Here is a 26680-nt window from a genome sequence, read left to right on the forward strand (position 1 = left end):
TTGGTGAAAACAGAATGTGTCTTTGTCCATTGGCTCTGGCACCAAGGGGGTTGTGGCACCCCTGACAAATGGCATCTTCAGAGATTGGGGACAGGAGCCAGGCTGCAGTGGGTTAGGCTGCAACTGGAGTAAGGGAGTGAAGTCACTTTGTGCATTAAATTGTTAGAGAGGATTTGCCTAGAGGGAGAGCAGAGAAATGGCTCATGACTGATAGCATGAAAATTGGGCTCATGGGAATAGGTTTTGGGGCTTCTGTTTGTTTTCTTAATGAGAAATAAACACTATTACATGTACACATATCAGAGAGAATGCTGAGAAAGATTCGTAAGCTATATGGAAGAGAGTACTCGTAAGGTCCATGTCCTCGGAGGGCAAGAAGTGATTGAAAATTGGGGCTTTTTCACACTGGTCTTAACAAAGAAGTTAGTTGACAGTAGGTATCAGTCTCCTCTTTTATGTGACATAGATTCCTTATATTCTGCAAAGCTACAGGACCTCCCCAGGGAGGTCCTGAAGAAACTGTCTAGTAGAGGGAAGGACACTTATATGTTCTCTTGGAGGTTGAGCCTAAGGGGAGGCAGAGAATGATAGTAACATGGAAGCTAAATATAAGGTGCACATCTGTAATCTTCGTACTCCACCCATCCCACTCATAGTCTCTGCTTCAGCTAATCCTCCTGATAACCAGGAAAGCTTCAGATGCCTGTTTGTGGAAGGAAACCCGTTACAGTGCCTGAGAAGGGAAAGAAACAGCTCAGGTTTCAGCTCCTGCCCTTGATCTGTAAATTCTCAAGGACTGTCTTATAAATCTCCTAAAAACACAGAGATTCCTGGAGAGCAGTGTGTGTGTGTGTGTGTGTGTGTGTGTGTGTGTGTGTGTGTGTGTGTGTGTGTGTGTGACATAATCAGTTTTGAGGCTTCCCCCAAACCCAGTTTAGACACTTTGAAAGGAACTGTAGAGTAGAACTGCAGAGAGAACCTCTGGTTTTAATAGTCTTGTTCTCATTTAGCACACAGATACCAAATTGATTCTTTCAGTCCATCCCAATGTCTGTGAGTGCATATTTACACATAGCTCTGACTGGCTTTGGATGGACAGCTATGTTCTCTGAGGCTAGATTGTTCTAACTGGACAGAAAATCAAGTTAGATACCACTTACGTTGACATCTGCCCACCCTACAAACCTTATTGCTTCAAAGAATGTCTACAGTTTTTTTACTTTTTCCTTCCAGAGGGTCAGCTGAGAGTGGATGCCAATATATCGGTACATCATCCTGGAGAAGCCCTGGGCGTCCGGACTGAAGTAAAGAATCTCAACAGCCTCAGATTCTTGGCCAAAGCCATAGGTGACTGTCAGTTTGGACCCCTGTGTCACCTCTTGTTTATAACAGTGTGTGCAACAGTGCTTAGTAGCAACCTCTAGTTTTCACAGTTCTGTGGACCAGGTAGTGGCCCTATTGGACCTGCTTCCACTCATGCCTGCAGCTCTGGAAACTGTCACAGCAGCAGAAGCAAAGATCTGAGATGACCTCAATCACATCGGACTTGAGGCCTCTCCATCCACATGGTCTTTTGTCCTTACTTTGTATGGCCCAGTTGTCAGTAGATGATCCCAGGAAGGTCTAGGCAGAAGAATCAAAGTTCACGTGAGTCCTAAATTCTGGAACTCTGCTCACATAGTGTCACTTCTGACACAGTTTTTTTCAAGGCATCTTAAATTCAGACCAGACTCATGGGGAAGGAAATAGAATCCACCTGCTTTGAGAGGATTTGCAAACTATAGTGGCTTGTACTGCCATATATCATTCACTTTATGATGTCAATTCATTCATTAGACTGAATATAGTCTATTTGGTTAATGTTTTTCTCCTTTTTACCATTTGCAGCTAATAGACTGCATGTGCCTGTACTGTTGCACTTGGTTTCCTAGAGCACACAGTGGGGATCTCACTGATGACAGATGTATGATAAGAGCTAACATAGAGCAGGCTAGCTCTAGAGGCAGTCCCACAGAAGTTAGAGACTGAGTCTGAGGGGAGGACATCTCAGGAGACTCAAAGTTAGTCTTTAAAGCCAGAATGAGTCCTGTCGGGTACACTGAAAGCAAGCCGGCCGAAAGGACTGTGATCACCTTGTTGCAGCCAAGATGTGTAAACGGCTCTGGGTCTCTGGGAAGGATTAAAACCATTCAGGAGATGTTGTTCTCATCTGTGTAAACTCCTGTGTCCCAAGCCCAAAATGATAGTCAATCTTAATAGAGACACTTAGAGGAATATATTGTGAGAGAACATTAAAGTGGTTCAAGGGATAACTCATGGGGCAGTGGGATAAGTGTGAGGAGTCTCTGAAAGGGACCCAGCCAGCTCTCTGAAGTCATCAGAGGGGTGAGGGGGCAGACAAGACTGAAGTTTGCTTTCACCCTGGACATGTAGTGTTCAGGACTTCACTGATCTAAAAGGTGGTAACAGTGACCCAGCAACAGGCAGGCAGAGCTTACGACTTGTCTGCAATGGTGTACAGAGGAGTCCTAGGTATTTTTTAGTTGTCCCTAACTTTGTTGTGTAAGTGCCTTCTGGAGCAACAGTCAGAATTCTACCTGTATTCAAACAGCCTAGCAGAACCAAAACTCTGGCACCATGGGTTTAATTCTCCAAGGCTGCAATTTTCCCACAAGGTTTTTCCAAATCCTGTTGAACCTTTTAGCCATCATCTCACGTCAGTCAGGGAGAACACTTAGGTGACAGGAGGAATACAAATGGATAAGTCTGCTACCTCTTAGCAGCTTAGATTAAAGGGTTGAGCTTTGAGCAAGGATGAGGGGTGGGGAGTTGGGGAATGCTTACTTTCTCAAAGGAGCTTAACAGTTGCACTTTGATTATGTTTGGCTGTGTTGATTGGAAAATAAAATGAAAATGCTGTATTCCCCTTAAAGGTGTTCATACATTTTTACCCATAATTTATGTAAAATTATGGAGGGTTTTAGCAGGCTCATCTGCTGGTTGTCACAGGATCATGAACCTAATGGCCACAATTCTATATCTGTGATCACTAGACCTACACAGTAGTCCCAGCCCTTCTACCACAGTGTATACAGTCTGTACTAGGTTGTTAATCTCTCCGAATTGAGGTATCTGAAAAAGGAGAGAAGAGGGAAGAGACAAGCTTCTTAAGGCCCTTCCCAGTAGTGAAAAGAAAATGCAGCCTGCACAAGAATGACCTTGATTGTTTTTTAACTTAACGATTGAAAATGGTTTCTACTTATTGCCTGTGTGGATTAAAGATACTCAAAATATACTAACTTGCTATGTTTTTCATAGACTATGAAATTCAGAGGCAAATCACCGAACTTGAAAATGGAGGTGAAATTCTGAATGAAACCCGTTCATTTGATTATAAGCGGGGGTGAGTTTGTATTGATAAGCCTGTTGGCCACAGCTCAGTGATTGGGGCTCAGCCATGGACCATGTGACAAAGGTTCTTAGCTTGTCTGTAGCCATGAGAGAAGAGACCACTGCATCCCACTGCACCCCACAGGACGAGCATGGTCTGCTGGGGTCTGAGTCAGCTGATGCAGACTTACACAGAAGTGCTTGCTCTCAGGTCCAAGGCTCTCCTGGCTTTCAGCTTGCCTGCTTTGTGGCAAGAAACTTCATTCTCTTAAATAATGCGTCAGACTTCTTACAGCCCAAGCTTGATGTAGAAAAGAGCTAAGAGCTGAGGCAGGATACTGTACCAGTTACTTTCCTATTGCATTGACAAGACTCTATGATGAAAAGCAGCTTACAGAATGTTTACTTCAGCTGTGATTCCAGAGTCAGCGTCCGTAAGGCAAGGGAGCCATAGCAGCAAGTGGGTGGAGCTGGGAAGGAAACTGGGAGATCAGATCTTCAACCACAAACACAAAGCAAAGAGAGCAAAGTGGAAGTGTGCCAAAGCTATGCACTCAGAAAACCCACACCCAGTGACATCCTCCAAACAGCACTGCTGGCTGGGGGACCAAGTGTTCAAATACCAGAGTCTCAGCACATTTCTTGTTCAAACCACATCAGATATGTTGTTTTGCTGCTTTTTTTTTTAAAACAAAATTGTCTGAGCATTCTTTCCTTTGTTATTGTTTATATTTATGTAAATGCCTCCTGTTGAAATCTGAAAAGTTTGAATTTGCTTGTCCTTGATTGAGACAACCCTATGCTAGTCAGCTGTTAAACTATAACAAATATTTGAGCTATTCAACTTACAAAGAGAAAAGGTTAATTTTGGTTCACAGTTTCAAAGATTTCAGTCTGTAATTGATTTGGCCTATAGTGGCACATCAGATCCCAGACACACGGCCGAGCCACACTGCTTACTTCATTGTCAATATGCTGCCCAGTCTTGATTATTAAGTTGATTAATGAAGCATACCTCTTAGTATGTCTGATGGCATTTCCAGAGACCGTGAGACCCTAGTTTAATGAATGATTAATCCCTTTGTGGAGTCCTAGAATGGCATTATTAGAGGTGAGGCCTGGTTAAAGGACTAGGTCCCTGGGGGCATGTAAAGTGGAAAAGCTAAGGGTTCTTTGGAGACTCAGTTGTGTTGGATGGAGTTTTTCTGGGGCAGACACATGCAGGAATGTTTCACTGAAGCAGACATGTCCTCGGGTGTATATCGTACTCTGTCTGTTTCTGTATTTCTGTTCCTTTGTTTGCTGTGCCATACTTTCCCACCATGGTGGACTAGTACTTCTGAAACTACAAACTAAAATAAATAGTGATTTTCCTCTGAAGCCATTTCTACCAGGTGTTTAGTAAGAGTGAAGAAAGTAACATACTAGGAAACAAAAGACAGAGGGAGGTACCAGGGTTCCACAGACTCCTTTGAGGGCTTATTTTAATGACCCAAAGGCCTTCCACTGGGCCCTCTAACACTTTTAACGTTTCTCCTGTTAACTTCTTAATAGGACCAAACCTTTAGCATGTGGCCTTTGGAAGAAATGCTTTGCTCCAGCCCACAGTAAGGCCCCTCTCTGCATGGTCTAGCCAGGCCTCATGCAGTGTTTGTTTAATGCTGTCTTCTCTGTTGCAGGTGCACCATGCCAATGAGAGACAAAGAAGGGAAACAAGACTACAGGTGATGCAGAGCACCAGCATGTATCTGAGGGAAAGTCAGCATAATGATGCTGGCGGACTTTGGAAATCACTTGTTGTCATTACATGATGGGAATCAGGATTTCTTATGTTATGTGTAAACTAGGAGAAGTGATATTTTCCTGACTTCTTAGCTGTAGAGCCTTGTTTCATAGGACAGTGGCTGGAAGGAATCTGTTTGCAGGCTTGTGTAATCACCAAGAGGGTGGCAAGCTAGGGTGGGCCAAGGCTTAGTTCAGCAATAGATCCTGTACTGCATTGAAATCCTTTGGGCGGATGTAAAAAGAGATCAGTCTGTCATTGGAGGGCCCCTTGCATCCAATGAGATGCAAGAGAAGCAAATCAGGGGCCATTAGTTCATCAGGAGAGCACTCATTATCATGGAGGAGGTTCTGGGTTCTGTTCCTAGACCAGGAGGGCTGTTGTGTAGCAGAAGGTGTTCCCATCACACATAACAAGGATAGGCTTACTATAAATTGACCCTTTTACTTTTCTCATAGAGCTCAGCAGATTACAAAGATTTAAGCGTTAACAGTAGAGTTGTTGAATTCACCTTCCTTTGTGGAGTATGACGTATCTTCATTGCCATACCCGTGCCCATACGCCTGTTAAGGCAGGGACATTGTGTTATAGTGGCCGTCGAGGTTCAGGCTGTTCCACAGACATCATTATTCTCCCATCCTGCCACTCCCTGTAATTTCTTACTGAGCATGCACTGGCTTCTGCTCGAGCCCCATGTTAGATGGCAGTGGGTCTCAAGAAGCCTCCCTTTGGGGTCACCCTTGCTTTCAGAGAACAGACTGGCCTTGTCTGAGACTTGGTACCATGTTTAGGAATGACTGGCATCTCTAATCTAGTTCTCCCTGCATTTGATGAGTACTACCCTGTTTTTACATAATGGCTCTCGTGGGCAGAGGGAGCACAATGCTGGTACAGATCGGAGGGATTTTTTTCTTTGATATGATTAGTGCAGTACTACAACCCATCTGATTATGAGCAGCCGTGTTTTAGAGCAGCACTGAGTGGGAAGTGTTGTTAGAAGTGGTCTATGTACTTCCTCCCAGTCCTCCACCACTCATGTTATGTCCTTTACTGCAGTACCATAGTGGACCAATACTGCTCTTATTTTTTCATTGAAATCCATAGTTCACACTGGGATTCCTCACTCACTGCTGTCTGTTCTGAGCATTTGTTTGTCCAGTGTCCTGAACTGACTGTTATATACAGGTTCACTGCCTCCCTGCTAGCTTCTACATTTCATTAAGGCAACGTCCATTCTGCTTCCTGCTTTTCAAGAAGGGAAGAGCCCTGTCCTTTCTTCCCCTTTGACCTTTCATTTACTGTAAAATATTGCTAAAATAGAAATTTTAAAGTAGCAGAAAGTCATCTTACTCCTCACAAGTAATTATTCTCTGGTTCATCGGCTTCCAGTCCCTCTGACACTTTCCTCACTAGTATAGACCAGGATGCCTCAGTACCATGCTACTCTTTCTCCCATCTTCATTCTGTAACATTGAAGAACGTGTTTGCTGTGGTCTTTCACTGGGCATTATGACTTTTACCTAGCACAAAAGCATTCCTGTTAGAGTTGTGGTTCTGTTCAGTCCAGACACCCAGAGTCAGATCCATCTGTTCTCTTTGTTTAGGTTTATGCCGGAGCCTAACCTGCCCCCCTTAGTGCTCTACGATGACACATCTGTGCCACCAGATGCAGACCCTCAGCAGGTGATCAGTATTGACCGGCTGAGGGACATGCTCCCAGAGCTCCCCAGTGCAACCAGAGAAAGGCTTGTCCAGCAATATGGGATGCTGCCGGAGCACAGCTTTGCCTTACTGGTAAGTGTCCATTGGATCGGAAGTTAGCCATGCACTGTCGGGTACATTTCTCCACTCCTCCTCCACACTCCTCTGAGAAGGGTAAGGCACTGTGCCTTACTTGCTGCCCTTGACCGTACTTGCTGCCTGCTCCTCAGCACAGCACAGAAGCAAGCAGACCCTCCTGGCTGCCTGTAGGCCATGGACCCTTGAAAGGAAGCTCAGAGGTTATGGATGAATGTGTTCCCATGTGTCTTCAGGACAAACAAACAAGCAGCGACCCTCCCCCAAAAACAGTGTGTGGGGTTTCTAGATATTTTAATAGTCTTGAGCCAAGATGAGGTGGTGCTTTTCCCAAAGCCAGAAAACATTTATCCTGTATAAAATGCTGCAAACTTATTAAAGAGCCTCACCCTGTGAGGTTTGGGAGTGCCTCTTTTGGGTTACTAGACAGTCTGATGCCCTTGAGGTAGTTTGGGGATTTTCCATCCTTTTTGGATAGTCAACCTATCAGAGGGGTTGTGACCCCCAGGTTGAGAACCACTGCTCTAGCCTGATTTCCAGAAAGAATCCATTAAATATGACATTAAGAAATCTTATTGTAGATTAGCCTTTCTCCATAAGAAAGGAAAAAGGACCTCCTATAATCTTAAACACACAGCTATTTCACTCTCTTGAAAACAACTCTTGAGATTGCCACTCTTGGCCCCTGGAATGTGTCTGCCTCACTTTGCTGAATAAACTCTGCGGTGTCTGTGCCCCGGTCTTCTCTGGGTCCAGCTGCAGCAGGCCTTGAACAAGTGCTGTCAAGGACAATACCAAATGAGTGAATCTGTTTAAATAGTTTTTGGACCTGTTGAGGGAAAATTAATTCTCCAAGATAGCAGGCATTGTGTGGGAGAGGTGGGGCAAAATTGTTCATCCCCTTCATAGTGTTTATGTGTGTCCCTGACACTTTGGCTGATCAGCTCTCAGGGAAGTTGCAGTAGATGAACCACGTGTAGGAGTCAAGGAGAGTTGGACATACCAAGAAGGAGATGGTTGGGTTTTTTTTACATTTTTAAGATTTGTTTTCTTTACTACCTTTAAGACATAATATTTATATGTGGAAGATAATGTATTGGGTGACTGAAAACAATAAAAGGGCTTGCCCTTGACATTTCCAGGATGGATGAGAATACAAGACTGGGACAGACAGAGAATGATTCAGACAAATTGTTTCTCGAAATTAGGCAGCCTGAGCCCTTTATGACTCCATAATCGTTGGAAGCTGAGTTACTCATATCATTCCCGAAAATGATATGTTCATGTTTCCTGCCTTCATCAGAAGCACAACAGATTGCTGAGAAGGGCAGATGCAGAAATCTAATGAACCATCTTTCAATTTAAAGTGTGCCCAGGAGTATTCATTAAATAAATGGCTGTGGTAGAGGTGTGCTCTCAGGGCTCCCACTCCAGCCCAGGGCCTTTAGATTTCTTATTTAATTAAGGAGTGTGTGTGTATTACCCCACCACCCCCGACACACACACACACACACACACACACACACACACCCTACATAGGAAAAAACCTTCAGAATTTAACTCATTTTTAATTTATCTTGCCATTTTCCTACGTAGTAAACACTGAATTATGTTTCGTTAGTGTTATCTTTGATGTTTATAGAAGTCTTATGAATACCCCTTAGCAGGTACTGTCTTATCAAGCACATGGTAGGTCTTCATTTTCTGGACAGACAGATGGCTGCATAAATAGGATACCATTGCATTGAACATAACAATCCTTAGAGTAGTAGTGTTCCTGGAGTAGTACACACCCTGGAGATCAGATAGATACCTAGGCCGCCCTTGATAACCCAGCAGTGTCATGAGCTGTGCACATGTCACTGGACCCTTGCTGAAAAGGCTCAGGTGGTTGTGCCAGCCATGTTCTGTCTCAAGTCACATGGTCTCAGACTCTTATGTTCGTGCTTTGTTTTATTAGCAGATTATTCTGAGTCTGGGCTTTCTCTCCTAGACTGTCCTAAGAGTCCCTTTTCAAAGGAAACCTGTATACTGATTTTCTTTACCCACATTCAGATCTGCCCTGCTGAAGACTTCAAGTTGCTAAGCTAACCTTCTTCCCTATCTTAATCAATTTGCTGTACTTTCTAATCTCATGTGTAAAGATTGATGTAGAAATGCAGAGCCCGAGGCTGGGGATTAGGGTTATGGAAAAGCAGAAACTCTGGTAGTAGAGAAGACCTTCTGTGAGTCATGGGTGCTGGGAGAACTGTTGGAGTTATTAGTTACATGAATGTACGCTTTCTTTTTTAAGCAAAATCATTCTAGGCTGATTTTCATGGGAACATTGCTTCCTATCTTGAGTGTCTCCTTTCAGTCAGGGAACATAAATGGTAGCCATTTGCCTATGCAACTTATCTAAAGGCAGCTTGTTACAGCCCCGAGGCAGATAGCGTGGCCTCCTGTCACGGGTGAGGAAGTGTGAGCTTTTGCTTAAGGAACGTTCATACTCACATTGGGCCATGCTTTATGTTTCTGGTTCCACTGCCTGCTTGCACGCACAGTGCGCTGCCATGCCAGGTGGAGATAGTGTTTCCAAGTAATGGCTGGCCTTGATGGCCTTTGTTTCACTAGTGGAGGAAGTTGAGCTTTTGCTTTTGCTAAAACTTAATGCTTTATACAGTCCATGATTGTTTTATGAAGTTCAATCAGAAAGTACAAGTTTATTGAAAACTTTTAGCCACTCTTGTTGGTTTCGAAGATACCAGACTTTCCTATAAATAAACATAAAATGTTGCCTACTCCATTTTGTGAGAATCAGACAACTGTAGTGAAGATTGAACAGCACAAGTCATGCCAGTTTCCCAAGTGGAAAATTTAGAGGGTAGCATGAGCTGTCTTCTGCTTCTCCGTCTATCTTGTTTCTTAAACTTCGTGCTGGGGGGACTTGGGTCCTTTAGTCTGGGTCATTGAGACTCGCTCCTACCTAGGGCACTTGGTAGGGCTTGTGGGGTTGCCTGAGGCCCTGTGTTATGGGGCAGCTGGCTGTGGATGTGACAACTGACAAGAGATGGCTGCCGACTCATGGCTGTGGTAAGGGAGCAGCAAGTGCAGCTGGTCTAGGTCAGGGGCTTGTGAGGGCTGTTTCATCTGCTGTGTACTGTCCCAGTGTACAGACTTCACCTGGGCCTCTTACTCGGCACACTCTGTGTGGTCCCACCCAGCCAAGGCCCTCACTGCTGCAGCCGTCAGAGCTCCCCACTTCCCAGCTGGAGGAGGAGACGATGGCTCACACCCCACTCATGGTGCTATGCAGCAGAATCTTCCTCGAATCTGAAGATTCCAAGTGAAGTAGTCGAAGTCTGCTTCCAGGGAAAGGAACGTTAGGAAGGCAGCATACAAATATGGCTCAGTGATTGCGGGGCTAAGCAGAAATGTATAAAAATCCAGCCTGACCTCCATGAATCTATAGAAAAGCAAGGTATCACCCCCACCTACCCTCTAGTCAGTAACCTGTACTGCTACCCTTTCGTGAGACAGGCTCTGTATTCAGCCTCCAGACTTGTCGCCTCATGTGGACAGCTTCATTTTCTCCATGGAAAGTAATAATCCTTTGATTCTGACATCATAGAAAAGGTTAAGATGTCTCCCAAGGACAAAAAAAAAAAAAAAAACCAAAAACAAAAAAAAAAAAAAACCAAAGTATCAGTTGGTGGTTAAATGAACTGTTTTTAAAGCTTTGCTTTGGTCTCATGTAAGTTAGAAAGAGCCTGGTTTGCTTTGTGGATGAAATGCCCATAAAGCAGTCCCCATGCCAGATTTCTGTATGTCCTACATGCAGTTTTCTTTAAAGCTAACAGTCTGCTCTCATATCTGAAACCATATTGACTGCTTTTAGCCTCTCCATGCTCTCATGGTGCAAAATCGTCATCTCTTAACTACTGCTTAAAAATCACCCACGTGGTCATCATGGTAGCATCACATTTCAGCTCCACGCAGTTCATATTATAAATTGCATCTGGGATAGCCAGCCTAAGGTGCTTTGTAATTAATCCATGCTCTGGGGGAAAAATTACCAAAGTTTTCTTCTTATAAAGTAGACCAGAAACTCTATTGCAAAAACACAGCTTCACTCTTCTCAGAAGGAAGTAACAAGGGGACCTCTGAGAGAGGATGTTGTGGGCTCCAGGGCATTTGACCCCTTGTGTTTGCCTGTTGATGTGAAAGTTCAAGGAGTGGGGAAGTCCACTCATTGACAGTTCAGGGACCCTGAGAGAGAAGCCTATGTCTCCATCCCATTCTCACACCTGAGTTCCTGTTGTAGAGTAATATATCAGGACATACAAAAGGTTTTTTTTTTTTTTTTTCTCTTTTTTTTTATTTTTTTTTTATTTTATTTTTTTTATTAACTTGAGTATTTCTTATATACATTTCAAGTGTTATTCCCTTTCCCGGTTTCCGGGCAAAATCCCACTCCCCCCTCCCCTTCCTTATGGGTGTTCCCCTCCCAACCCTCCCCCCATTGCCGCCCTCCCCCCATAGTCTAGTTCACTGGGGGTTCAGTCTTAGCAGGACCCAGGGCTTCCCCTTCCACTGGTGCTCTTACTAGGATATTCATTGCTACCTATGGGGTCAGAGTCCAGGGTCAGTCCATATATAGTCTTTAGGTAGTGGCTTAGTCCCTGGAAGCTCTGGTTGCTTGACATTGTTGTACTTTTGGGGTCTCGAGCCCCTTCAAGCTCTTCCAGTTCTTTCTCTGATTCCTTCAATGGGGGACCTATTCTCAGCTCAGTGGTTTGCTGCTGGATTTCGCCTCTGTATTTGCTGTATTCTGGCTGTGTCTCTCAGGAGCGATCTACATCCGGCTCCTGTCGGTCTGCACTTCTTTGCTTCATCCATCTTGTCCAATTGGGTGGCTGTATATGTATGGGCCACCTGTGGGGCAGGCTCTGAATGGGTGTTCCTTCAGTCTCTGTTTTAATCTTTGCCTCTCCCTTCCCAGCCAAGGGTATTCTTTTTCCTCATTTAAAGAAGGAGTGAAGCATTCACATTTTGATCATCCGTCTTGAGTTTCGTTTGTTCTAGGGATCTAGGGTAATTCAAGCATTTGGGCTAATAGCCACTTATCAATGAGTGCATACCATGTATGTCTTTCTGTGATTGGGTTAGCTCACTCAGGATGATATTTTCCAGTTCCAACCATTTGCCTACGAATTTCATAGACTCGTTGTTTTTGATAGCTGAGTAATATTCCATTGTGTAGATGTACCACATTTTCTGTATCCATTCCTCTGTTGAAGGGCATCTCGGTTCTTTCCATTTTCTGGCTATTATAAATAAGGCTGCGATGAACATAGTGGAGCACGTGTCTCTTTTATATGTTGAGGCATCTTTTGGGTATATGCCCAAGAGAGGTATAGCTGGATCCTCAGGCAGTTCAATGTCCAATTTTCTGAGGAACCTCCAGACTGATTTCCAGAATGGTTTTACCAGTCTGCAATCCCACCAACAATGGAGGAGTGTTCCTCTTTCTCCACATCCTCGCCAGCATCTGCTGTCACCTGAGTTTTTGATCTTAGCCATTCTCACTGGTGTGAGGTGAAATCTCAGGGTTGTTTTGATTTGCATTTCCCTTATGACTAAAGATGTTGAACATTTCTTTAGGTGTTTCTCAGCCATTCGGCATTCCTCAGCTGTGAATTCTTTGTTTAGCTCTGAACCCCATTTTTTAATAGGGTTATTTGTTTCCCTGCGGTCTAACTTCTTGAGTTCTTTGTATATTTTGGATATAAGGCCTCTATCTGTTGTAGGATTGGTAAAGATCTTTTCCCAATCTGTTGGTTGCCGTTTTGTCCTAACCACCGTGTCCTTTGCCTTACAGAAGCTTTGCAGTTTTATGAGATCCCATTTGTCGATTCTTGATCTTAGAGCATAAGCCATTGGTGTTTTGTTCAGGAAATTTTTTCCAGTGCCCATGTGTTCCAGATGCTTCCCTAGTTTTTCTTCTATTAGTTTGAGTGTGTCTGGTTTGATGTGGATCCTTGATCCACTTGGACTTAAGCTTTGTACAGGGTGATAAGCATGGATCGATCTGCATTCTTCTACATGTTGCCCTCCAGTTGAACCAGCACCATTTGCTGAAAATGCTATCTTTTTTCCATTGGATGGTTTTGGCTCCTTTGTCAAAAATCAAGTGACCATAGGTGTGTGGGTTCATTTCTGGGTCTTCAATTCTATTCCATTGGTCTATCTGTCTGTCTCTGTACCAATACCATGCAGTTTTTATCACTATTGCTCTGTAATACTGCTTGAGTTCAGGGATAGTGATTCCCCCTGAAGTCCTTTTATTGTTGAGGATAGCTTTAGCTATCCTGGGTTTTTTGTTATTCCAGATGAATTTGCAAATTGTTCTGTCTAACTCTTTGAAGAATTGGATTGGTATTTTGATGGGGATTGCATTAAATCTGTAGATTGCTTTTGGTAAAATGGCCATTTTTACTATATTAATCCTGCCAATCCATGAGCATGGGAGATCTTTCCATCTTCTGAGGTCTTCTTCAATTTCTTTCCTCAGTGTCTTGAAGTTCTTATTGTACAGATCTTTTACTTGCTTGGTTAAAGTCACACCGAGGTACTTTATATTATTTGGGTCTATTATGAAGGGTGTCGTTTCCCTAATTTCTTTCTCGGCTTGTTTCTCTTTTGTATAGAGGAAGGCAACTGATTTATTTGAGTTAATTTTATACCCAGCCACTTTGCTGAAGTTGTTTATCAGCTTTAGTAGTTCTCTGGTGGAACTTTTGTGATCACTTAAATATACTATCATGTCATCTGCAAATAGTGATATTTTGACTTCTTCTTTTCCGATCTGTATCCCCTTGATCTCCTTTTGTTGTCTGATTGCTCTGGCTAGAACTTCAAGAACTATATTGAATAAGTAGGGAGAGAGTGGGCAGCCTTGTCTAGTCCCTGATTTTAGTGGGATTGCTTCGAGTTTCTCTCCATTTAGTTTAATGTTAGCAACTGGTTTGCTGTATATGGCTTTTACTATGTTTAGGTATGGGCCTTGAATTCCTATTCTTTCCAGGACTTTTATCATGAAGGGGTGTTGAATTTTGTCAAATGCTTTCTCAGCATCTAATGAAATGATCATGTGGTTCTGTTCTTTCAGTTTGTTTATATGATGGATCACGTTGATGGTTTTCCGTATATTAAACCATCCCTGCATGCCTGGGATGAAGCCTACTTGATCATGGTGGATGATTGTTTTGATGTGCTCTTGAATTCGGTTTGCCAGAATTTTATTGAGTATTTTTGCGTCGATATTCATAAGGGAAATTGGTCTGAAGTTCTCTTTCTTTGTTGTGTCTTTGTGTGGTTTAGGTATAAGAGTAATTGTGGCTTCGTAGAAGGAATTCGGTAGTGCTCCATCTGTTTCAATTTTGTGGAATAGTTTGGATAATATTGGTATGAGGTCTTCTATGAAGGTTTGATAGAATTCTGCACTAAACCCATCTGGACCTGGGCTCTTTTTGGTTGGAAGACCTTTAATGACTGCTTCTATTTCCTTAGGAGTTATGGGGTTGTTTAACTGGTTTATCTGTTCCTGATTTAACTTCGATACCTGGTATCTGTCTAGGAAATTGTCCATTTCCTGAAGATTTTCAAATTTTGTTGAATATAGGTTTTTATAGTAAGATCTGATGATTTTTTGAATTTCCTCTGAATCTGTAGTTATGTCTCCCTTTTCATTTCTAATTTTGTTAATTTGGACGCACTCTCTGTGTCCTCTCGTTAGTCTGGCTAAGGGTTTATCTATCTTGTTGATTTTCTCAAAGAACCAACTTTTGGTTCTGTTGATTCTTTCTATGGTCCTTTTTGTTTCTACTTGGTTGATTTCAGCTCTGAGTTTGATTATTTCCTGCCTTCTACTCCTCCTGGGTGTATTTGCTTCTTTTTGTTCTAGAGCTTTTAGGTGTGCTGTCAAGCTGCTGACATATGCTCTTTCCTGTTTCTTTCTGCAGGCACTCAGCGCTATGAGTTTTCCTCTTAGCACAGCTTTCATTGTGTCCCATAAATTTGGGTATGTTGTATCTTCATTTTCATTAAATTCTAAAAAGTTTTTAATTTCTTTATTTCTTCCTTGACCAGGTTATCATTGAGTAGAGCATTGTTCAATTTCCACGTATATGTGGGCATTCTTCCCTTATTGTTATTGAAGACCAGTTTTAGGCCGTGGTGGTCCGATAGCATGCATGGGATTATCTCTATCTTTCTGTACCTGTTGAGGCCCGTTTTTTGACCAATTATATGGTCAATTTTGGAGAAAGTACCATGAGGAGCTGAGAAGAAGGTATATCCTTTTGCTTTAGGATAGAATGTTCTATAAATATCCGTTAAGTCCATTTGGCTCATGACTTCTCTTAGTCTGTCTACATCACTGTTTAATTTCTGTTTCCATGATCTGTCCATTGATGAGAGTGGGGTGTTGAAGTCTCCCACTATTATTGTGTGAGGTGCAATGTGTGTTTTGAGCTTTAGTAAGGTTTCTTTTACGTATGTAGGTGCCCTTGTATTTGGGGCATAGATAATTAGGATTGAGAGTTCATCTTGGTGGATTTTTCCTTTGATGAATATGAAGTGTCCTTCCTTATCTTTTTTGATGACTTTTAGTTGGAAATTGATTTTATTTGATATTAGAATGGCTACTCCAGCTTGCTTCTTCTGACCATTTGCTTGGAAAGTTGTTTTCCAGCCTTTCACTCTGAGGTAGTGTCTGTCTTTGTCTCTGAGGTGTGTTTCCTGTAGGCAGCAGAATGCAGGGTCCTCATTGCGTATCCAGTTTGTTAATCTATGTCTTTTTATTGGGGAGTTGAGGCCATTGATATTGAGAGATATTAAGGAATAGTGATTATTGCTTCCCTTTATATTCATATTTGGATGTGAGGTTATGTTTGTGTGCTTTCATTCTCTTTGTTTTGTTGCCAAGACGATTAGTTTCTTGCTTCTTCTAGGGTATAGCTTGCCTCCTTATGTTGGGCTTTACCATTTATTATCCTTTGTAGTGCTGGATTTGTAGAAAGATATTGTGTAAATTTGGTTTTGTCATGGAATATCTTGGTTTCTCCATCAATGTTAATTGAGAGTTTTGCTGGATACAGTAACCTGGGCTGGCATTTGTGTTCTCTTAGGGTCTGTATGACATCAGTCCAGGATCTTCTGGCCTTCATAGTTTCTGGCGAGAAGTCTGGTGTGATTCTGATAGGTCTCCCTTTATATGTTACTTGACCTTTTTCCCTTACTGCTTTTAATATTCTTTCTTTATTTTGTGCGTTTGGTGTTTTGACAATTATGTGACGGGAGGTGTTTCTTTTCTGGTCCAATCTATTTGGAGTTCTGTAGGCTTCTTGTATGTCTATGGGTATCTCTTTTTTTAGGTTAGGGAAGTTTTCTTCTATGATTTTGTTGAAGATATTTACTGGTCCTTTGAGCTGGGAGTCTTCACTCTCTTCTATACCTATTATCCTTAGGTTTGATCTTCTCATTGAGTCCTGGATTTCCTGTATGTTTTGGACCAGTAGCTTTTTCCGCTTTACATTATCTTTGACAGTTGAGTCAATGATTTCTATGGAATCTTCTGCTCCTGAGATTCTCTCTTCCATCTCTTGAATTCTGTTGGTGAGGCTTGTATCTACAGCTCCTTGTCTCTTCTTTTGGTTTTCTATATCCAGGGTTGTTTCCATGTGTTCTTTCTTGATTGCTTCTATTTCCATTTTTAATTCCTTCAACTGTTTGATTGTGTTTTCCTGGAATTCTTTCAGGGATTTTTGCGATTCCTCTCTGTAGGCTTTTACTTGTTTATTAATGTTTTCCTGTGCTTCCCTAAGTGTGTTCATGTCTTTCTTGAAGTCCTCCAGCATCATGATCAAATATGATTTTGTAACTAGATCTTGCTTTTCTGGTGTGTTTGGATATTCCATGTTTGTTTTGGTGGGAGAATTGGGCTCCGATGATGGCATGTAGTCTTGGTTTCTGTTGCTTGGGTTCCTGCGCTTGCCTCTCGCCATCAGATTATCTCTAGTGTTACTTTGTTCTGCTATTTCTGACAGTGGCTAGACTGTCCTATAAGCCTGTGTGACAGGAGTGCTGTAGACCTGTTTTCCTCTCTTTCAGTCAGTTATGGGGACAGAGTGTTCTGCTTTCTGGCTTGTAGTTTTTCCTCTCTACAGGTCTTCAGCTGTTCCTGTGGGCCTGTGTCTTGAGTTCACCAGGCAGCTTTCTTGCAGCAGAAAATTTGGTCTTACCTGTGGTCCCGAGGCTCAGGTTCGCTCGTGGGGTGCTGCCCACGGGCTCTCTGCAGCGGCAGCAACCAGGAAGACCTGTGCCGCCCCTTCCGGGAACTTCAGTGCACCAGGGTTCCAGATGGTCTTTGGCTTTTTCCTCTGGCGTCCGAGATGTGTGTGCAGGGAGCAGTCACTTCTGGTTTCCCAGGCTTGTCTGCCTCTCTGAAGGTTTAGCTCTCCCTCCCACGGGATTTGGGTGCAGAGAACTGTTTATCCGGTCTGTTTCTTTCAGGTTCCGGCGGTGTCTCAGGCACAGGGGTCCTGCTGCTCCTGGGCCCTTCCCCACGGGAGCCCAGAGGCCTTATACAGTTTCCTCTTGGGCCAGGGATGTGGGCAGGGGTGAGCAGAGTTGGTGGTCTCTTCCGCTCTGCAGCCTCAGGAGTGCCCACCTGACCAGGCGGTTGGGTCTCTCTCTCACTGAGTCTGGGAGCAGAGAGCTGCTGTGGGCCGGGATCCGCGGGTGTGGGACTTCCGGTAAACACAGAACGTGCCCGGTCCTAGAGAAATTCTGCTTTCCTGTGTCCCAAGCTCACCAGGCAGCTTTCTTGCAGCAGAAAATTTGGTCTTACCTGTGGTCCCGAGGCTCAGGTTTGCTCGTGGGGTGCTGCCCACGGGCTCTCTGCAGCGGCAGCAACCAGGAAGACCCATACAAAAGGTTTTATGTCAGGCTTCAAACAAGCAAAGCTTGGGGGCATGTGCATCCACACTGCTCTTCCCTGCCTTTACGCTCCATGGCACCTTTACGCTGCCACGCAGAGCCCTACTGAGTGGCTGGTTCTCTTGGGTTGGATGAGTTGACGTGTCTGTCGCCAGAACTGATCTCTTGGCAGCATACTATGGGCTCCATTCTTACAGCTGTATGTCCTGCTGCCATTCTGCTGCCTACGTTTATTACCTTAATTATTTATATTTGATTATTCAAGGGAAATGTGTTCCCAACTGATGTTCAGCAAATCTCTCCCAGAATAAATATATCTCCAAGAACCAAAGTAAGTTTTCCATTAGTTTAAAGGCACTGTACAGAGAGCCTGTGCTTTTAGGATGTGAGTGCTTCTGGGCTTTGCTGGGGAGCACAGGTGAGGACACTGTTGAGAGTGTTGCTCAGACTCTCAAAGCTCTCACACCCTGTGTGAGCAACCTAGGTAAGGATTGCGAGGACTGGGAGAGAGGCTGTGCCTTGCAAGTCTGCAGAGTACACTCAGGGCCCATGCTGCTGACTTGGACCCTTACGCATTCGACTGACCAGTGGCTCAGGGTTCTCTGGCTTTCTTCTGTCTTCAAGGTGAGTCCTGTTCCCTAGGCCAGCCTCACACTGCCAGGTCTCTTGTTTTCCCACTCAGAGGCTTTTACCAAAGATTGTCACCCAGACACAAGCACGCTTGAATCGTAGAGCTGAGGCACCTACTGGGAAGGACTGGACCTTGCAGCCCCCGTTTTGCCGTACAGTTTCTACTTTCTGGCCCAAGAGCATTGCTAGTGCAGCCTATGTGCTTCCTCTCCACCCTGGGCACCTCGCATTTTGTCTTATTCTCAAGGCTGGGATTTACAGAGTTGTTGGGTTTGAGTTTTGTTTTTCTCACTTTGTGAGGATGACCAGAGCCGCTGGTATAATGAAGGTACAGCACAGCCTCTGTGAGTGTTCGGATGATGGTCTCCTTGAACATCTGCACAGATGCTCAGAGCCGTGCGCCTCGCACCCTCCTCACCAGGGGCCCACAAAGTGCCACATAGTGCATTGTTGCAGTAAATGTTTTAAAAATGGTGACCTTTTATCTCGTGCTAGCACCAGCACTCGTAGGGCCACATGGCACTGTGGGGCATCTTTATCAGTGTTCCACACTGCCCCCAAGTACTCTCAGACCAGGCATTTCGTAGGCCTTCCAGCGTGGCACCTTGCTTCCCACCTGTACTTTATCTCTGGTTAGCGTCTCTCCAGGCAGCTCTCTGCTAGCCACAAACTCTGGTTCCAGCCACCCAGTAAAATCAGGCTCTAGAAGTCCAGCATGGGGCTGGCCTGTCGAAGCTCCCTGCCACAGACTCTGCTCACACTCCCAGCAACCGTCCCCTAGTAGTTAAGGTATAAACTCCCAACTACCCAGTGAAATCAGGACTCAATAAACTGTAATTTAACAATCAGATTTATGAGTAAATTCTCAATCCACAATACATCTACACAATAAACGCACAGCCAATTGATGGATATAAACCACCCAACTAGATAAGATAAATTTACCTATAGACATCCATCCCTTAAGAAATATACATAACTACCTAGAGCCATTTAAGACCACCCAGATCTGGGTCATCCTTCTCTGTCTCCATCTTGATCTCCTTTTCCCTTCTCTTCTGCCTTACAAAAACTTTGTCCCCACCTTACTTTTTACTGTCTGATCATGGGCCTTGACCTAACTTGTGCCAGCCCTCACCTGCATATAGACATCAACCTACAGTGACATGTTAGATCCTTAGATAGCTGAAGAAACCATTGCTGCTCATGTCCAGTGGGTATGGGGCCTTCTGAGTCGTCACCGTGTCACATCAAATATGAGCTGCACAGTTAGGTATAAAGCTGTCACCTGACTTGCCTGCAGTAACTGAGTTTGCTTGATATACACACACTAATGAAGGAAAATGTCTCATCTTACTAGGAGGGACTTACAGACAGTGCGGCCTCAGAGCCTTCATGAACACATCGTTTCTCCAGTTGAGGGAGGAGGTGTCGCTGGAGAGAAGCACATGGCGCTTCTGCCCACCCACTGTCCTCTGGAGACCAGGGTAGCAGATGGTGGGTGTGCCACTGTCTCCCTTCCTGACCTGAGGATAGATGTGTCATGCCCCGTGGCCTGGGAATGCCTTGGCAAAGGCAGATAGTAAACTTGCTACTTTCTCCTTCTAGTTTCTAAGGTAACTGATTGGGATAATCTCTGACGTCAGGAACTTGTGAACAGCTGGCAGACACAAAGAATAGAAGTACTAGGAACATCTGTTCTGTGGACGAGGCTCACAGTGTGCCTCATTTTCCATCCCCAGAAAGGGAGCAGACATGCTCCCTTCCTCACAGACAGTGTCATGGAGGTGGAGAGCTCGGCTGCTCTCTGGCTGGGTAACCTCTAGCCAGGAGTGCCTCAGTGCCCCACCTGCAGAAGCCCTGATCATGGGCTCCTAGGACTAACAGGAAGTATGAGCCTGAGGGGGCTTTTGTCATTAGCAGTGGCAGCCCTGTGCAGCCGTTGTGTACATCAAACAGGTGCAATAGTGTCTCACCCAGTCTATATTCTCAAGGTTTGAGTTACAGTCAACCGTGGGCCAAACATGGCAAATGGGAGATTCCATATAAAACGATTTATAAGTTTAAAAAAAAAAGGACTTCTATTATGATTTTTTCTGTTTTGTGGTTGTTAGTCTCTTACCGTGTCTAATTTATAAATTAAGCATCATGGGTAATGTGTCTGTACAGAACCCTGTCGGGTTTAGCCGTCTCTGGGCTTTCAGACATCCTGCTGGTCTTGGTCTGTGGTGAACTGCAGCACAGATGCCGTATTGAGTAAGTGCTCTTGAGAGCCCTTGGCCAGCCTTGAATTGCTATCCTGAGGCCCAAAGGTGGCCAAGGGCACTCCCTGTCACTTAAGCAGCTGTTGCTCAGCTAGTGGCTGCTGGGCTTTTTTCCTGAGTACCCCTGGGCAGCTGTCTTATCAGGTCTCATTCTGCCAATAAATGCCTCGTTTCTGGACCAGAATCAAGATCACAGGATGACTTAGAACAAGACATAAAGCTGAGAAGTCTGCCCTCATCCTGTTTCATCTGGATGGTCCTCCCAACATTTCATCATCTCTCAAGGTAGACTACAAGAAACAGTGTAGGAGCATAGTAGGGCTCAATGCAGGGGTAAACTGATGCTTCTCCCAGAACAAGCAGTAAGGTAAGGGCAAGGTCACTCCTCTGCTTTGCCTCTCAGCAGCACTGGTTAGCTGGCAAGTTCATTAGTAGTTAAGGGTTCCTATTTAGTGCCTAAGCAGCCAACTCAATATTGGCTCTGGATAATTTGATGCTTTGAGAAGTGAGGTTTAAAGGGGGCAAAAGTGCCTTTCGGTTGAAGATTGCCTGGTAGCAAGCACAGGACAGGGTCTGTGGTCCTTGCTGCATTAAACATCTCTGAAGCAGCACTTGGAGTCATGGCGCTGTGTGGCTGAGTTGGATAGACCAAGGCCTGTTGTTTGGGGGAAGATATAAAGTCCTAATGCAGTGGCCTTGCTACACCGCTCTCAATAGCATTCTGTGTTTTTTTTTTGTTTTTTTTTTTTTGTTTTTTTTTTTTGGTTTTTTTTTGGTTCTTTTTTTCGGAGCTGGGGACCGAACCCAGGGCCTTGCACTTCCTAGGTAAGCGCTCTACCACTGAGCTAAATCCCCAGCCCTCTCAATAGCATTCTGATGTTAGAGAATTACCAGGCCACTGTTTTCCTCACAGAACCAGAGGGCTGAGATGCCATACTCATCAGAGCCTCCAGAGATCTGTTCCAAGCTTATTACTGTTTGCCAACCTCATGGATCTAGGAAATTGTAAAAAACAGCAGGTGTGTGTGTGTGTGTGTGTGTGTGTGTGTGTGTGTGTGTGTGCGCGCGTGTGTGTGCGCGCGTGTGCACGCGCGTGTGCACGTGAGCACTTTCTCTTCTTTTTTTTTTTTTCTTTAATAGTTTTATTATTTTATTACTTTTTTTTTTAATTAACTTGAGTATTTCTTATATACATTTCGAGTGTTATTCCCTTTCCCGGTTTCCGGGCAAACATCCCCCTCCCCCCTCCCCTTCCTTATGGGTGTTCCCCTCCCAACCCTCCCCCCATTGCCGCCCTCCCCCCATAGACTAGTTCACTGGGGGTTCAGTCTTGGCAGGACCCAGGGCTTCCCCTTCCACTGGTGCTCTCACTAGGATATTCATTGCTACCTATGGGGTCAGAGTCCAGGGTCAGTCCATGTATAGTCTTTAGGTAGTGGCTTAGTCCCTGGAAGCTCTGGTTGCTTGACATTGTTGTACTTTTGGGGTCTCGAGCCCCTTCAAGCTCTTCCAGTTCTTTCTCTGATTCCTTCAATAGGGGACCTATTCTCAGTTCAGTGGTTTGCTGCTGGCACTCGCCTCTGTATTTGCTGTATTCTGGCTGTGTCTCTCAGGAGCGATCTACATCCGGCTCCTGTCGGTCTGCACTTCTTTGCTTCATCCATCTTGTCGAATTGGGTGGCTGTATATGTATGGGCCACATGTGGGGCAGGCTCTGAATGGGTGTTCCTTCAGTCTCTGTTTTAATCTTTGCCTCTCCCTTCCCTGCCAAGGGTATTCTTTTTCCTCATTTAAAGAAGGAGTGAAGCATTCACATTTTGATCATCCGTCTTGAGTTTCGTTTGTTCTAGGGATCTAGGGTAATTCAAGCATTTAGGCTAATAGCCACTTATCAATGAGTGCATACCATGTATGTCTTTCTGTGATTGGGTTAGCTCACTCAGGATGATATTTTCCAGTTCCAACCATTTGCCTACGAATTTCATAAACTCGTTTTTGATAGCTGAGTAATATTCCATTGTGTAGATGTACCACATTTTCTGTATCCATTCCTCTGTTGAAGGGCATCTGGGTTCTTTCCATTTTCTGGCTATTATAAATAAGGCTGCGATGAACATAGTGGAGCACGTGTCTCTTTTATATGTTGAGGCATCTTTTGGGTATATGCCCAAGAGAAGTATAGCTGGATCCTCAGGCAGTTCAATGTCCAATTTTCTGAGGAACCTCCAGACTGATTTCCAGAATGGTTTTACCAGTCTGCAATCCCACCAACAATGGAGGAGTGTTCCTCTTTCTCCACATCCTCGCCAGCATCTGCTGTCACCTGAGTTTTTGATCTTAGCCAATCGCACTGGTGTGAAGTGAAATCTCAGGGTTGTTTTGATTTGCATTTCCCTTATGACTAAAGATGTTGAACATTTCTTTAGGTGTTTCTCAGCCATTCGGCATTCCTCAGCTGTGAATTCTTTGTTTAGCTCTGAACCCCATTTTTTAATAGGGTTATTTGTTTCCCTGCGGTCTAACTTCTTGAGTTCTTTGTATATTTTGGATATAAGGCCTCTATCTGTTGTAGGATTGGTAAAGATCTTTTCCCAATCTGTTGGTTGCCGTTTTGTCCTAACCACAGTGTCCTTTGCCTTACAGAAGCTTTGCAGTTTTATGAGATCCCATTTGTCGATTCTTGATCTTAGAGCATAAGCCATTGGTGTTTTGTTCAGGAAATTTTTTCCAGTGCCCATGTGTTCCAGATGCTTCCCTAGTTTTTCTTCTATTAGTTTGAGTGTGTCTGGTTTGATGTGGAGGTCCTTGATCCACTTGGACTTAAGCTTTGTACAGGGTGATAAGCATGGATCGATCTGCATTCTTCTACATGTTGCCCTCCAGTTGAACCAGCACCATTTGCTGAAAATGCTATCTTTTTTCCATTGGATGGTTTTGGCTCCTTTGTCAAAAATCAAGTGACCATAGGTGTGTGGGTTCATTTCTGGGTCTTCAATTCTATTCCATTGGTCTATCTGTCTGTCTCTGTACCAATACCATGCAGTTTTTATCACTATTGCTCTGTAATACTGCTTGAGTTCAGGGATAGTGATTCCCCCTGACGTCCTTTTATTGTTGAGGATAGCTTTAGCTATCCTGGGTTTTTTGTTATTCCAGATGAATTTGCAAATTGTTCTGTCTAACTCTTTGAAGAATTGGATTGGTATTTTGATGGGGATTACATTGAATCTGTAGATTGCTTTTGGTAAAATGGCCATTTTTACTATATTAATCCTGCCAATCCATGAGCATGGGAGATCTTTCCATCTTCTGAGGTCTTCTTCAATTTCTTTCCTCAGTGTCTTGAAGTTCTTATTGTACAGATCTTTTACTTGCTTGGTTAAAGTCACGCCGAGGTACTTTATATTATTTGGGTCTATTATGAAGGGTGTCGTTTCCCTAATTTCTTTCTCGGCTTGTTTCTCTTTTGTATAGAGGAAGGCAACTGATTTATTTGAGTTAATTTTATACCCAGCCACTTTGCTGAAGTTGTTTATCAGCTTTAGTAGTTCTCTGGTGGAACTTTTGGGATCACTTAAATATACTATCATGTCATCTGCAAATAGTGATATTTTGACCTCTTCTTTTCCGATCTGTATCCCTTTGATCTCCTTTTGTTGTCTGATTGCTCTGGCTAGAACTTCAAGAACTATATTGAATAAGTAGGGAGAGAGTGGGCAGCCTTGTCTAGTCCCTGATTTTAGTGGGATTGCTTCAAGTTTCTCTCCATTTAGTTTAATGTTAGCAACTGGTTTGCTGTATATGGCTTTTACTATGTTTAGGTATGGGCCTTGAATTCCTATTCTTTCCAGGACTTTTATCATGAAGGGGTGTTGAATTTTGTGAAATGCTTTCTCAGCATCTAATGAAATGATCATGTGGTTCTGTTCTTTCAGTTTGTTTATATAATGGATCACGTTGATGGTTTTCCATATATTAAACCATCCCTGCATGCCTGGGATGAAGCCTACTTGATCATGGTGGATTATTGTTTTGATGTGCTCTTGAATTCGGTTTGCCAGAATTTTATTGAGTATTTTTGCGTCAATATTCATAAGGGAAATTGGTCTGAAGTTCTCTTTCTTTGTTGTGTCTTTGTGTGGTTTAGGTATAAGAGTAATTGTGGCTTCGTAGAAGGAATTCGGTAGGGCTCCATCTGTTTCAATTTTGTGGAATAGTTTGGATAATATTGGTATGAGGTCTTCTATGAAGGTTTGATAGAATTCTGCACTAAACCCGTCTGGACCTGGGCTCTTTTTGGTTGGGAGACCTTTAATGACTGCTTCTATTTCCTTAGGAGTTATGGGGTTGTTTAACTGGTTTATCTGTTCCTGATTTAACTTCGATACCTGGTATCTGTCTAGGAAATTGTCCATTTCCTGAAGATTTTCAAATTTTGTTGAATATAGGTTTTTATAGTAAGATCTGATGATTTTTTGAATTTCCTCTGAATCTGTAGTTATGTCTCCCTTTTCATTTCTGATTTTGTTAATTTGGACACACTCTCTGTGTCCTCTCGTTAGTCTGGCTAAGGGTTTATCTATCTTGTTGATTTTCTCAAAGAACCAACTTTTGGTTCTGTTGATTCTTTCTATGGTCCTTTTTGTTTCTACTTGGTTGATTTCAGCTCTGAGTTTGATTATTTCCTGCCTTCTACTCCTCCTGGGTGTATTTGCTTCTTTTTGTTCTAGAGCTTTTAGGTGTGCTGTCAAGCTGCTGACATATGCTCTTTCCTGTTTCTTTCTGCAGGCACTCAGCGCTATGAGTTTTCCTCTTAGCACAGCTTTCATTGTGTCCCATAAGTTTGAGTATGTTGTATCTTCATTTTCATTAAATTCTAAAAAGTTTTTAATTTCTTTCTTTATTTCTTCCTTGACCAGGTTATCATTGAGTAGAGCATTGTTCAATTTCCACGTATATGTGGGCATTCTTCCCTTATTGTTATTGAAGACCAGTTTTAGGCCGTGGTGGTCCGATAGCACGCATGGGATTATTTCTATCTTTCTGTACCTGTTGAGGCCCGTTTTTTGACCAATTATATGGTCAATTTTGGAGAAAGTACCATGAGGAGCTGAGAAGAAGGTATATCCTTTTGCTTTAGGATAGAATGTTCTATAAATATCCGTTAAGTCCATTTGGATCATGACTTCTCTTAGTCTGTCGACATCACTGTTTAATTTCTGTTTCCATGATCTGTCCATTGATGAGAGTGGGGTGTTGAAGTCTCCCACTATTATTGTGTGAGGTGCAATGTGTGTTTTGAGCTTTAGTAAGGTTTCTTTTACGTATGTAGGTGCCCTTGTATTTGGGGCATAGATATTTAGGATTGAGAGTTCATCTTGGTGGATTTTTCCTTTGATGAATATGAAGTGTCCTTCCTTATCTTTTTTGATGACTTTTAATTGAAAATTGATTTTATTTGATATTAGAATGGCTACTCCAGCTTGCTTCTTCTGACCATTTGCTTGGAAAGTTGTTTTCCAGCCTTTCACTCTGAGGTAGTGTCTGTCTTTGTCTCTGAGGTGTGTTTCCTGTAGGCAGCAGAATGCAGGGTCCTCGTTGCGTATCCAGTTTGTTAATCTATGTCTTTTTATTGGGGAGTTGAGGCCATTGATATTGAGAGATATTAAGGAATAGTGATTATTGCTTCCCGTTATATTCATATTTGGATGTGAGGTTATGTTTGTGTGCTTTCATTCTCTTTGTTTTGTTGCCAAGATGATTAGTTTCTTGCTTCTTCTAGGGTATAGCTTGCCTCCTTATGTTGGGCTTTACCATTTATTATCCTTTGTAGTGC

General features: G+C 43.4%; 1 protein-coding gene and 1 long non-coding RNA gene across 3 annotated transcripts in view; both read left to right on the forward strand.

Moving 5' to 3' along the window:
• Gatb (glutamyl-tRNA amidotransferase subunit B) overlaps window positions 1–26680 on the forward strand; it is an 86583-nt gene that overhangs the window by 35792 nt on the left and 24111 nt on the right. For both annotated transcript variants that reach the window (XM_063282121.1, NM_001399231.1), the window contains exons 6-9: window positions 1234–1347; window positions 3319–3403; window positions 5070–5114; window positions 6778–6967. In XM_063282121.1, coding sequence (XP_063138191.1) covers window positions 1234–1347; window positions 3319–3403; window positions 5070–5114; window positions 6778–6967 — 434 coding nt within the window. The remainder of the gene's footprint in view (window positions 1–1233; window positions 1348–3318; window positions 3404–5069; window positions 5115–6777; window positions 6968–26680) is intronic.
• Window positions 6974–19350, forward strand: LOC134485633 (uncharacterized). Its single transcript, XR_010063836.1, has 2 exons — window positions 6974–11298; window positions 17948–19350. It is a non-coding gene; the product is annotated as an uncharacterized LOC134485633 (long non-coding RNA).

The sequence above is a fragment of the Rattus norvegicus genome, chromosome 2 (genome assembly GCF_036323735.1).
Source record: "Rattus norvegicus strain BN/NHsdMcwi chromosome 2, GRCr8, whole genome shotgun sequence".
NCBI classification, from domain to species: Eukaryota; Metazoa; Chordata; class Mammalia; order Rodentia; family Muridae; genus Rattus; species Rattus norvegicus.